The 13143-nt window shown below is 40.1% G+C and overlaps 1 protein-coding gene and 1 non-coding gene across 2 annotated transcripts in view; one reads left to right on the top strand and one right to left on the bottom strand.

Annotated features, from left to right (window-relative positions):
• The window catches only part of FUNDC2 (FUN14 domain containing 2), a 27246-nt gene that overhangs the window by 1491 nt on the left and 12612 nt on the right, over nucleotides 1-13143 (bottom strand). The window contains exons 3-4 of the mRNA XM_017516211.1: nucleotides 8875-8950; nucleotides 2384-2515 (exon numbers count right to left, since the gene is read on the bottom strand). Coding sequence (XP_017371700.1) covers nucleotides 2384-2515; nucleotides 8875-8950 — 208 coding nt within the window. The remainder of the gene's footprint in view (nucleotides 1-2383; nucleotides 2516-8874; nucleotides 8951-13143) is intronic.
• On the top strand, nucleotides 12024-12206 carry LOC119469124. The gene has a single exon (XR_005197940.1). It is a non-coding gene; the product is annotated as a U2 spliceosomal RNA (small nuclear RNA).

Below are 13143 nucleotides of genomic sequence, written 5' to 3'. Positions count from 1 at the left end.
AAAAAAAAAAAAAAAAAAAAAAAAAGTGTTCATATGAACAAGACATCCAACATCCTGGCCTGATCATTTATTGAACTCAAGTATAGTGACTTCATCTGCAAACCACCTAAGCCACTCACAAGCAGACATTCCCCAAACATTTTTCACAGTACCACCCCATCCTCCTAGGCAACTGTCTCCTAACTCTCCAGTAAGCCCTTACTCTGACTATGCCTATGTCTTCCTGCCTCATTTCCATTCTTCCCTCAACTCTCCTGGACCTCAACATTTCCCTAAATGAAGCACTTTTGCCATTTGCCATTGGGGTAAAGAAAAAAAAATCAGGCCAGGCCAGGTGGCTCACGCGGGTAATCCCAGCATTTTGGGAGGCCAAGGTGGGCAGATCACGAGGTCAAGAGATCGAGACCATCCTGGCCAACATGGTGAAACCCCATCTCTACTAAAAATACAAAAAATTAGCTGGGCGTGGTAGTGCATGCCTGTAGTCCCAACTACTTGGGAGGCTGAGGCAGGAGAATTGCTTGAAACTGGAAAACGGAAGTTGCAGTGAGCCAGGATCGCGCTACTGCACTCCAGCCTGACGACAGAGGGAGACTTCCTGAAATAATTGTTTTCATTTATTATTTTTACTTTCTTACTTCCTACTCTTTCTTCAACTTGCCAGTTTGGCTTTCAATTCCACCATCCTACTGAAGTCATCTTGCTGCTAAATAGTGAGCTAAATCTTCATCCTGTTTCTCAAATCAGACCACAGGCTCTGTGAGTAGGAAAACCAGCTACTACATCCCCAGGGCCTGTGACAGTGCCAGGCCAGGAACAGGAACACACATATTTGTGAAATGAACTCAATTCCAAATCATTTGGTTAGTTTATAACAAACTCCCACTGCGAGTGAATAGTTGGTTCTAATCAAATATTAACTTTATACTTGTTATTATGTACACTTCCAGTATTGTTTTAAAAGTTTTCGGCAAGGCACCGTGGCTCACACCTGTAATCCCAGCACTTTGGGAGGCTGAGGTGGGAATATTGCTTGAGCCCAGAAGTTTGAGAGACCAGCCAGGACAACAACAGGGACTCCTTGTCTCTACAAAAAATGTAAAACTTCACCAGGTATGCTGGTGCACACCTGTATACCCAGCTACTCAGAAGGCGGTGGTGGGAGGATCGCTTGGTTGAGGCTACAGTGAGTCATGAATGTGCCACTGTACTCCAGCCTGGGTGACAGAGTGAAACCCTCTCTTAAAAAACAAAAATTCTCGCTCACTGTGGTAAGTCGCTGTGCCCAGCCATGTATTGTGTTTTTAAACATTTGAAAAATAAAATTTTCATGAAATAAAAAAGTATAACTTTCATAACTTTGAGATTGGGGAGAGGCAGAAGGAAGAAAGGTAAGAAGAACCATCTGGGCTCTGGGCTCCTGTAGATAACCACCTTTGCCACCTTCCCACTCTGGGTAAAGGCACGAGCTTTGACTAGCCACTTGCTGATCACTGGCGTGAGGAGCCACCTTACAACATGAGAAGCCGGAGGCGTATACAGGGTATTTCTCCTCCCCTGTGCTCAATCTGCCTGTTTTCCCTGTGAGGCTAGAGCTATCTTCTTGACACCCTAATTCTTGTTTATTTCTCCCCAGTTCACTGTACTTATTTCTTTGGGATATCTGACATATTTCTAAAGGTAATAAAGAAGCAGCAAAAAATATCTTTTTAAAAAGGAAGAACTTCTCCTGTCCCTCCAGTGCCAGGTTATAATCTAACCTGGCTGTAATTAACAAGATTAGAGATTAGCAAACTACCCCCCATGGGCCAAACGCAGTCTGAACCTGTTTTTAAATAAAGTTTTACTGTAACAGCCACATCCACTTATTTACATATCATCTATGGCTATTTTCATGATATACAGTAGAGCTGAATACTTGTGACAGAGACAATATGGCCCACAAAACTAAAAATATTTACCTGGCCCTTTACAGAAAAAGTTCCCCAACCCCTGGGCTACACATTTCTACTAGTTATATGTAAAATAAGCACAGTATGAATATTTCAGAGATAAGTGTATACAGGGACAAAATGTGACTGAAAATGATCATACTGGCCATATATCCTTCCCATCTACTACGCTGCCCACATTCCTAGGCGAACATGTTAAAGGGATAATCTGAATCACTCTGTACTCTCAACTGACAAAGGTCACCAAAAACTTTTAATTATCCAGCTTTTAAAAATGCTATGAAGTTATGATATTCCAAGTTAGCTTTGTCACATTACTCTAAGTTCTTTGTAATGTTTAAGCCCTGTCCATCACTGAGCTATCGACGCAATAGGGTTAAGACAATTGTCTGCGCTGTTCACACACTACACGTGAATAATGCAAGTCTCACCTCCTCAGCTTTGCTCCTGACCTCAGTAGGTATCTGATTGCTCTTACGGATCTTCAGCTGCTCTTTGGCTTTCTTCATGTCCTTCTCCACTCGTTGCCAGTCAACTTTGATGTACCCAGTATGGTTTGCAAGCTACAATATCGACAATAATGACAAGAAGAAATGAGAAACAGATTTGTTATTTCTTTTCATCAGGATAAATTGTGAAGTAAAGTCTCAAAACCCTCTGACTTTCCATTTTTGGAGACATCTGCCATTTGATTCTTTGTATCATGATGACATCTACTCAGCATCCCCCCTATATGCAAAGCCATATGCCAGGCACTAGAAATAACTACTGGCAATTCTTTTAATTTATTTATACTCTTACAACCCTTTTAAAAAGTTTTATGTAAGATGAAAATCAAGGTAGGGAGGTCAAGATGTAAGGTGAAGAGATGGGCCTTACAGCCAATACAAATGTTTCCAGAGAACAACTCTGACAATGTGCTCATGAGTGTCAGTTTCCTGACAATGTGAACAGTGCAAAGCTTTCAGGCAGTAATTACTGTTGCTTAATAGGAGAAAAGATGCCAGATATTCAGGAAGAAACCTAGCATCTGGCCCCACAGAGATTTCTCATGAATGACTTCATATAAAGAGGTATTAAGAGAAGCACATTCAAAGACACCTACAGCATGTACCTATTTCCCTTGATAAAAACAGCTAAACTCTAAAATGCACTGTAAATTTGATTTAAGCATGTAGTTTTTGATGATGGATTAGTGTCATCCAAGGAATGAAGAGAATGACGACAGCCCACCAATCAATGCCCTATCAATATCACCTCTCTGCCAAATTTTTGCTAAGTTGTATCTACCTGGATATCTCAGAATATCTGAAACTAAAAGTCTCCTGCACTGTTGCTCTTCCTCTAGTCCCTATTTTAGCTAATGGCACCACCAGTCACCCAACCAGACTAGACAAAACACTGATACTCAAAACAGTGAAGTTCTTATAGAGATCGGTAAGAAAAAAAATTCACTTTAAAACTGCGTAAAGGCAATTCACAGAGGAAAGTGTCCAAGAGAAGGAAAAAGCTGAACTTCACAAGTAATCAAGGAGAGATAAAATAATGACCTATAATTTTTTATCAGATTGGAGAAAATTAAAGCACTGAAAATATCTGCTGTTGATAAGGATGTGAGGAAATAGACACTCTTACACACGCTTACTAAGAGTCTTAACTGGTAGTGTTTTAAGAAAACAATTTGGCAGTGTCTACCAATACTGCAATTACACATGCTGTCACACTGCCTCCAGGATGGCAGCCCTTGCCACAGTAGTTTTACTTACGAGTCTATAACTAGAAATAACACAAAGTCTATCAACACATGAATGGATAAACAAACTGTATCATATTTACACAACAGAATATTACTTAGTACTAAAAGAACAAATTGCTTATGGCAACCACATAGTTGAGTATCAAAATTTGTATGCTAAAAGAAGGTTCTCTTTCATTTAGTTTATCCTGTTTCTCCCACAAAAATCCTGCTGTTAAACGGAGAATATACATGGACTAGCTATTTGAGGGCTCTTATATGAAAACAGTGACATGCAGACTGGAGAAGACCAGAATTCAAAGCACCACCAAACTGGTGGTGTGTTTACTGCTTTTCCTGCAGTATCACCTGGCCTAACCTCAAGGCAGGACTCAAGAAACATCTGACAAAATTGAATACAAATTCGTAATAAAAGTCTCAGAGAAAGAGGAATAGAGGGGAACTTCCTCAACTTGATAAAGAGCATCTACACAAAAACCCTGCAGCTAACACTGTGCATCATGGTGAAAGAATGAATGCAGGGAACAAGGCAAAGATGTCTGCCCTCTCCACTCCTATTCAATATCGTACCAGAAGTGAACTCAGAGTCAGCACAACAAGGTGAGACAAGGAATTAGGAGGCATCCACATTCACAAGGAAGAGGTTAAACTGTCTCTATTCACACACATCCTTGTCTACATAAAAATTTCATAGAATTCAACAACAACAACAACAAAAAAAAAACACCAAAGAAAACTCCTAGACTAAAAAAGTGAGTTTAGCAGGGTCACAGGATACAAGATAGCACAAGACCAACTGAATTTCAATATGCTAGCAATTTGAACTGAAATTTTTTTTAATGATTTACAACAATAGGCACAAAAACAATTAAATACTAGGTATAAATCAAATAAAACATACAGGATCTCTATACTGAGAAGTACAAAATGCTGAAGAAAGAACTCAAAGACAACCTAAATAAATGGAGAGACATGTCATGTACATGGAATGACATATTCAACACAGAAATGATGACCAATTCTCTCTAAATTATCTACATATTTACTGCAATCTCAATCACAAATCCCAGTAGACTTTCTTTCTCTTTTGATTTATTCATTATACTTTAAGTTCTGGGGTACATGTGCAGATCGTGCAGGTTTGTTTCATAGGTAAACACATGCCATGGTAGTTGTTTGCTGCATCCATCGCCCCGTCATCTCCATTAGGTATTTTTCCTAATGCTATCCCTCCCCGATCCCCCCACCCCCTGCTATTCCTCCCCTAGCCCCCTACCATCCAGGCCCCAGTGTGTGATGTTCCGCTCCCTGTGTCTGTGTGTTCTCACTGTTCAACAACCACTTATGAGTAAGAACATGCAGTGTTTGGTTTTCTGTTCTTGTGTCAGTTTGCTCAGAATGATGGTTTCTAGTTTCATCCATGTCCATGCAAAGGACATGAACTCATCATTTTTTATGGCTGCGTAGTATTCCATGGTGTATATGTGCCACATTTTCCCTGTTCAGTCTATCATTGATGGGCATTTGGGTTGGCCAGGTCTTTGCCATTGTAAACAGTGCCACAATAAACATACATGTACATGTGTCTTTATAATAGAACGATTTATAGACCTTTGGGTATATACCCAGAAATAGGATTGCTGAGTCAAATGGAATTTCTATTTCTAGATCCTTGAGGAATTGCCACACTGTCTTCTACAATCATCGAAATAATTTACACTCCCACCAACAGTGTAAAAACGTTCCTAGTTCTCCACATCCTCTCCAGCATCTGTTGTCTCCAGATTTTTTTAATGATCACCATTCTAACTGGTGTGAGGTGGTATCTCACTGTAGTTTTGATTTCCATTTCTCTAATGACCAGTGATGATGAGCATTTTTTCATATGTTTGTTGGCTTCATATATGTCTTCTTTTGTAAAGTGTCTGTTCATATCCTTCACCCAATTTTGAATGGGCTTGTTTTTTTCTTGTAAATTTGTTTAAGTTCTCCATAGATTCTGGATATTAGCCCTTTGTCTGATGGGTAGATTGAAAACATTTATTCCCATTCTGTTGGTTGCCGGTTCACTCTAATGATAGTTTCTTTTGCTGTGCAGAAGCTCTGGAGTTTAATTAGATCCCACTTGTCAATGTTGGCTTTTGTTGCCATTGCTTTTGGTGTTTTAGTCATGAAGTCCTTGCCCATGCCTATGTCCTGGATGGTATTGCCTAGGTTTTCCTCTAGAATTTTTTATAGATACATAAATAGGCTGGTTCTAATATTTACATGGAAAGGAAAGAGAACTACAATCACCAAAATGATTCCGATAAAGAACAGAATTGGGGGAAAACACACTACCTGATTTAAGGCTTAGTATAATGCTACAGCAGTCAAGAAAATATGTGGTACTGAAGAAGAGACAGGCACACAAATCAACAGAACAGAATAAAAAGTACAGAAACGGACTTGTACAAATACAACAAACTGATTTTTTACAAGGGTGCACAAGTAGTACTGGTGTTGGTGAAGTCCCCTGCGTGGCCCAGGCCAGGACTGTAGGGTGACTTCCTGCTCTCCGCGGCATTACTGGGGGGCTGCACTATAGGAGCAAAGCAACACCAGAACTGGGAAAAGCAGCCCCTTCCCGCTGCAAGGTCCCTCCAGCACCCTCTACTGACAAAGTTCAACATCATGCGTCCATTACAGTACAACAGGCAGAGGGAGTAGAATAAATTGAAAACTGGCAAGCGTTGCTGGGCTCTGAAAGGGATCTACAGCTTGGTAAGAAAAAGCCATGAAGAAAAAATGTCACTGTTCACAGATGGCATGATTTTATAGACAAAACCCAAAAGAATCCCAGGCAAGTCAGAAATTAGAGACTTTTTTTGTAAGGTGGCTGGCTGAAAAAGCAACATAAAATATCAACTGTATTTCAACACACTAGCATGAATCAGAATGTGTAGATTTAAAAATCGTATCATCCACGAGACCAACTAAATTTATAAGATATCCAGTAATAAAAATGAATCACACATGCACAAGATCTATATGGAAAAATAATAAAAGTCTATTCAAAAGCATTAAAGAAGACCTAAATAATTGGAGAGAAAAACCTACGTTCACAGATAGATTACTCATGGTTCCAATGCAATTCCGATAAAAATTTCAACAGGATTTTTTTAAATAACTGACAACTCTGATCTAAAATTCAGGTGAGCAAGCAGAAACACAAAAGTAGCTGCAACACTCCTGAAGAATAAGGTGGAGGAATCTGCATGGCACCAAATATTAAGCTTTAGAACTGCCATAAAGATACAGAGTTGAGCAGTGGAACATAACACAGAAACCAGAATCACAGCCACACATACATGGATTTTCATATGTGAAAGAGACAATGCTGTAAATGTTGGGAATGGGAAGAATTATTCACTAAATTCTGCTCAATTATCAGTATGGAGAAAAGGAAACTGGATCCCTATATCAAACTATAACTCCTGATATAACTCATCTCTCAAAATTATGCTTGCCTCCTGCTCTCACCCCTCTAGTGACAGATAACATGAGTGCCTGCCACAGATTCTCCATGTCTCACCTGTGCAGCAAAGCAGTGTCCCTAAACCCCCTGAATATTGGAGTCATCCAACACCAGAATCTCATTTTGCGTGCCTTTCTGGAGACACTTGCAATACCAATTATTTCTGTCAGGGGCCCAAAAAAAAAACAGAGGTCACACTCAAATTAAGACATTTCAAGGCAATATTAAGATGTTTATGGAGTCTGGGGCAGCATGTAAGGGAAACCACAGGGATAGAGCTGTTACTGCACTTCTGCCTGAATGGTCAAGAGGAAGGAGACAGAGGTGTGAAGAGCCAGCACCTAACAAGCCCACAGGGAGACAGCCAACAAAAGTGATGCTGCATGACTTTTGAGTCTTGGGCAAGAAAGGAGATGCAACTTACACCATATTTCTGGAGCACTGTGCTTGGGAGTCCTGAAGTCATGGCTGTAAGAGGAAGCCTATACCGGCCCATGCCCAGGGATCACATGGAAGAGCATTGACGCTATGGAGAGGGGGGAAATAAGGACGGTAGGAGGGAAGACAGAGACAGAGAGACAAAGAGGCCCAGCCAGTCCAGACCTACCCCAGCCCTCTGATCATCTGGCCTGTAACCACATGAGACTCTGATCCACAAGCACCTACGTTAACCCTCCCCAAACTCCTGTAACCATGAGAGAGAATAAAGTGATCATTATTTGAAGCCATTAGGTTTGGGGGAATTTGTCATGCAGCAATACCACACTCAACCCAGCTCCAGCCACTTACCAGTTTCCCTCTTCAATACATTTGATTTTCACCTGACCTATCTGCAGAACTCACTCCAATCATGGTGCTAATGCAGAAGTTACCTTGCCAAAGTGAGGGATGCCAACAGTGGGAAGAGGCAAAGGGCTGTGAATTCAGAGACTCCGCCATGATTCAGCAAGTTATGGCTCCCACAGCAGAGCAGCTCTACGCACCACTGCACAGTAGAATCACCTCAAGAGTTTTAAGTTTTCCGCTGAAATCAGACTCTGGGTTGGGGGTGATACTTGTTCGCTCTTTTAAAAACTCCCAGGTGATTCTAATGTGGAGCCAAGTTTGAATACCAATGCCACAGAGCTAAGAAATGTGTGCCCAGTACAATCAAATGTCGGTTTTCTTTTGTTTTTGGAGGAACTGCTCCCTTTTTGTTTTTCAAGTCTTGCTTGTTAGTCTCTCCTACAGAACTGACAACCACTGTCACTTGGCTCCCACTTCTCATCAAATGCTCAATGTCCCCTCTGTAAAAGCTGGATATATTAGAATATGAAACTAAATCATCCCAGCCTACTTGCAGTTTTGAAATCAATCACATCTGCTTAATATTTCAGCTGGTCTTAAAAACTCTTTTAAGGGAGCTATGATAAGGAATTTGCACTTCTGTCCCCAAATGAGGAAATAAAATGTGACTGGTAAATAACATTTACTAGTATAATGGATAAAATTTGACTCAAATGGTCATTAGCATTTGAAATAGTAAATAAAAACAAGTGCAAAGGCTACTCTAGTGTAACATACCCAGGACTGTATTACAACTCCCCGCACCGCATTCCTTAATGGGCAGGTGGAATTTCCAAACATCTGAGAACATTTCACATACAGACCTGAAGGAGAAAAAATCCACCTCCCACAGCTGTTGCAGCCAACTTTCCAACCTTCTGGAATATGAAACCTGTGCACCTACAAAAACAAACCAAAATCACACAAATTGATGAGCTGTCAGATACACACAAACATGCATTTCTGGCAATGTTCATATCTTACTTAGCTTGAGATGACCCAGCTCCTTCCTACCCCCTACATAAAGTCAGCCCCAAGAGGAGCATGACATAAGGAAATCAAATCTTGGCTCTACTAATTTTGTGGTCTTGAGCAAGTCCCTTAAAACTCAGGTTATATTTTTAAAAGACGACTGGCTACATTGTGGAGAACAGATTAAAGGGGAAGGATGAAGGCAGAGACTCCAGTTAAGAGGGTGAAGTAGCAATCCAGAAGAGAAGTGAATGCTAAGGGGCCAAGGTTGAGATGGCAAGAAGGGAGCAGACCTGACAACTGTTTGTGAAGCAAAAAAAATAAAATCCGCCTGAGTTTGAGGACAGGATGCTTACAAGGGATAAGGCACAGGATTCTGGCCGGGCGCGGTGACTCAAGCCTGTAATCCCAGCACTTTGGGAGGCCGAGGCGGGTGGATCACGAGGTCAAGAGATCGAGACCATCCTGGTCAACATGGTGAAACCCCGTCTCTACTAAAAATACAAAAAATTAGCTGGGCATGGTGGCGCGTGCCTGTAGTCCCAGCTACTCAGGAGGCTGAGGCAGGAGAATTGCCTGAACCCAGGAGGCGGAGGTTGCGGTGAGCCGAGGTCGTGCCATTGCACTCCAGCCTGGGTAACAAGAGCGAAACTCCGTCTCAAAAAAAAAAAAAAAGGCACAGGATTCTGTCCTCAATGTGGCATTTTTTACAATACAAAAACAAGGAAGAGAAACATAGGAAAAGGTGGCGGAAGGGAGGAGAGGAGATAATATCATTTTGAATATGTCTGTATGATATGAGTAGCTACATCTCATAGCCAGTTTAATATAAGTATGTGTTTCTTTATTATTTTCTATCTTCCTGCCCCCACCCAGCACTAAAATGTAAGCTTTATGGGACAGAGATTTTGTTGTGTTAATTGCTGAATGCATATTAGCTGTAATCATTAACCACTGTTGAAAAAATCCTCTCTAAACTCCAATTCTGCAGCCACCTTCCCTTTTCTCTGCTCTCCTTTACAGTAAAATTACTTTGAGGCCATCTCTCTTTTTTTTTTGCCCATTCCCGCCCCCCCACCCCCAGCCATCTCTTTTGTCCTGTGTCCATATTCTCTCACACCTACTCCGTTCAGGCTTTTGTCCCATGACTTCAATGAAACCATTCTTACCAAAGTCACCACTGATCTTGACCTCACCAAATGCTAGTGTTCACTTCTCAGCCTTAATCTCATCGGACCTACAGCAAGCTTTTGACACAGTTGATTACTCTCTCCTTTTTTAAAAAATGAAATTTTATTGTGTATATTTGAGATTTACAACATGATGTTATGGGATACATAGAGACAAGTAAAATGGTTATCATAATGAAGCAGATAAATGTATCTATCATCTCACATAGTTACTTTTTTGTGATAAGAGCAGCTAAAGTGCACTTATTTCACAGAAATTCCTAATGCAATACAATTGCATTAGCTGCAGTCCTCATGCTACGTGTTGGACTTGCTCCTCTTACATATTTGCCATTTTGTATCCTTTGACCTACATCTTCCCATTTCCTCCTCTCACTCCCATCCTATCCCTGGTAACCAGTTTTATTTCTTCATGTTTATTATATTATACCACTGCATATTTGGCTTTCTCCCCCACATATGAGATCATGCAGTATTTTGTCTTTCTGCATCCTTAGAATAATGACCTCCAGGTCCATCTATGCTATGGCAAGTGGCACGATCTCCTTTTTTAAGGCTAAATAGTATCCCATTTTATATACATTTTCTCTACCCATTCATCCATTTATGGACACTTAGGATGTTTCCATATCTTGACTATTGTCAATTAATGCTGCACTGAACACGAGAGGTCAATTAATGCTGCACTTTATGGGGTGGTGATTTCATTTCCTTTGTGAATACACTCAGAAGAGGAATTGCTAGGTCGCATGGTAGTTCTAATTTCAATTTCTTTAGGAACCTCCATACTGTTTTCCATAATAGTTGTACCAATCTACATGCCCACCAACAGTGTACTAGGGTTCCTTTTTCTCCATACCCTTATTATCAACAATTATCTGTCTTTTTGATAACAGCCATTCTAACAGGTGCAAGGTGATATCTCATTGTGGTTTTAATTTGCATGTCTCTGATGACTGGTGATGCTGAGCATCTTTTCATATACCTTTTGGCCATTTCTATGCCTTCTCTGGGGAAATGTCTGTTCAGGTCTTTTGCCCATTTTTAAAATCAGGTTGTTTTTCTACTATTGTACTTTCTCCTTCTTGGCATCTTTTTGCTCTGGCCATTCCTTATCAGACAATTTTACTGAGTCCTCCTCTTTCTGACTTCTAAATGTTAGGTTGTTCTGAGGCTAAGTCCTAGAACCCCTTTGCTCTGTGTATTTACTTTCTGTCTGCTGGGTCTATACATGATCTCTGATGTAGATTACTGTTATAGCCCCTTATCTGGACTCCTTACCTCCACTTTTGCTCCCTAGAATCTATTCTCAATATAGCACTCCATTCAGTCCTAAAACAGGAGCCAACAAACCACAGCCTGGGAGCCAAATCCTGCCAGATGTCTCTTTTTGTAACAGAGTTTATGTGATCAACACAAGTTGCAACAGAGATTGTGTGATCCATAAGATATATAATATTTACCATATGGGCTCTTTACAAGAATCTTTACTGACTCCTGCTCTAAAATGTAAGATCAAGGAACACTTCTGTTCATAACCATCCAGTAGCTTCCCTCCTCACTAAGAAAGAAAGTTAAAGTCTTACACTTAACATCTTGTCTCCTATTACCTGGCCACCCCCATTGTCTACTGTTCTCCTCTTATTACATTTCAGCTCAGTAAAAGAAAGAACTAAAAATACAACAATGCATGTAGGACCTCATAAGACTATAAATCTTTTTTAAACAAAAGTTAGATGTCCGGTAGTGTATTTCTGAAGGGACTCTGAAATTGGAAGGGTGGTAGGACCAGCAAATAAATGATAAGGGTCATCGCTTCTCGGCCTTTTGGCTAAGATCAAGTGTAGTATAAATGATAAGGGTCCACTTTAAGAGGATTCCACTGTTCAGACTTACTACAGTATAATCAGGGTTACTGATAAACATTTAGAATGGTTACAGATTTTTGCTATCACAAAAATTGTTGCACTGTTTATAACTGGCTTTTTCTCTTTTTAAAACAAAACACGCATTTTTAATAAAGCCTAATAAAGCAAGACCCAAAAAGATGAAGCACTTTCTAAGTGACTACATCCAAGAACAAGAATCAAGCATATTTATAAGAATAAAAAATATCTAGTACCCAATAAGGTAAAATTCATAATATCTGCCATCTAATTAAAAACTACTAGGCATGCAAAGCAGAAAAATATGAACCATAATGATAAAAAAATCAATTATAAGAAATCCAGAAATGGCACTGATGACAAAATTAGTAGGCAAAAGCATTAAAGTTATTATAATTATATTCTATATGTTCAAGAAGCCAGAGAAAAGATTGTACATAGTAAGTAGAGGCAAGGAAGCTCTTTTAAAAACATGCAAATCTTGGGTGGGTACAGTGGCTCATGCCTGTAATCCTAGCACTTTAGGAGGCCAAGGCAAGAGGATCACTTGAGCCCAGGAGTTTAAGACCAGCTTGGGCAACATACTGAGATCTCATTTCTCTAAAAAAAAAAAAAATTATTTTTAAATTAGCCAGACATGGTGGCATGCACCTGCAGTTCCAGTATTCAGGTGGCTGAGGTGGGAGGATCTCTCGAGCCCAGTAGGTAGAGATTGCAGTGAGCTGTGATTGTGCCACTGCAATCCAGCCTAGGCAACAGAGCAAGAAAGTCTCAAAATAAAAACAGATGCAAATCAAACTTCTAGAAATAAAAACTACAATGTCTGAGATGAAAAACATAGCAGTTTAGACACTGTCGAAGATTAGTGAACTTCATGAAATAGCAATAAAAACTATCAAAAATGAAATAAAAAAAATGAAAGTGGTTATGATACTGAACTATAGTTATATAAGATGTTACCATGGTGTGTGGGGGGAATTGGGGAATGGGTATAAGACCTCTCTGGATTATTTCTAACTGCATGTGAATCTGTAAGTATCTCAAA

The sequence above is a fragment of the Cebus imitator genome, unplaced genomic scaffold (assembly GCF_001604975.1).
Source record: "Cebus imitator isolate Cc_AM_T3 unplaced genomic scaffold, Cebus_imitator-1.0 Scaffold576, whole genome shotgun sequence".
Lineage (NCBI taxonomy): Eukaryota > Metazoa > Chordata > Mammalia > Primates > Cebidae > Cebus > Cebus imitator.
Note: the sequence above shows the minus strand (reverse complement) of the source record. Positions and strands in the feature narration are given on the sequence as shown.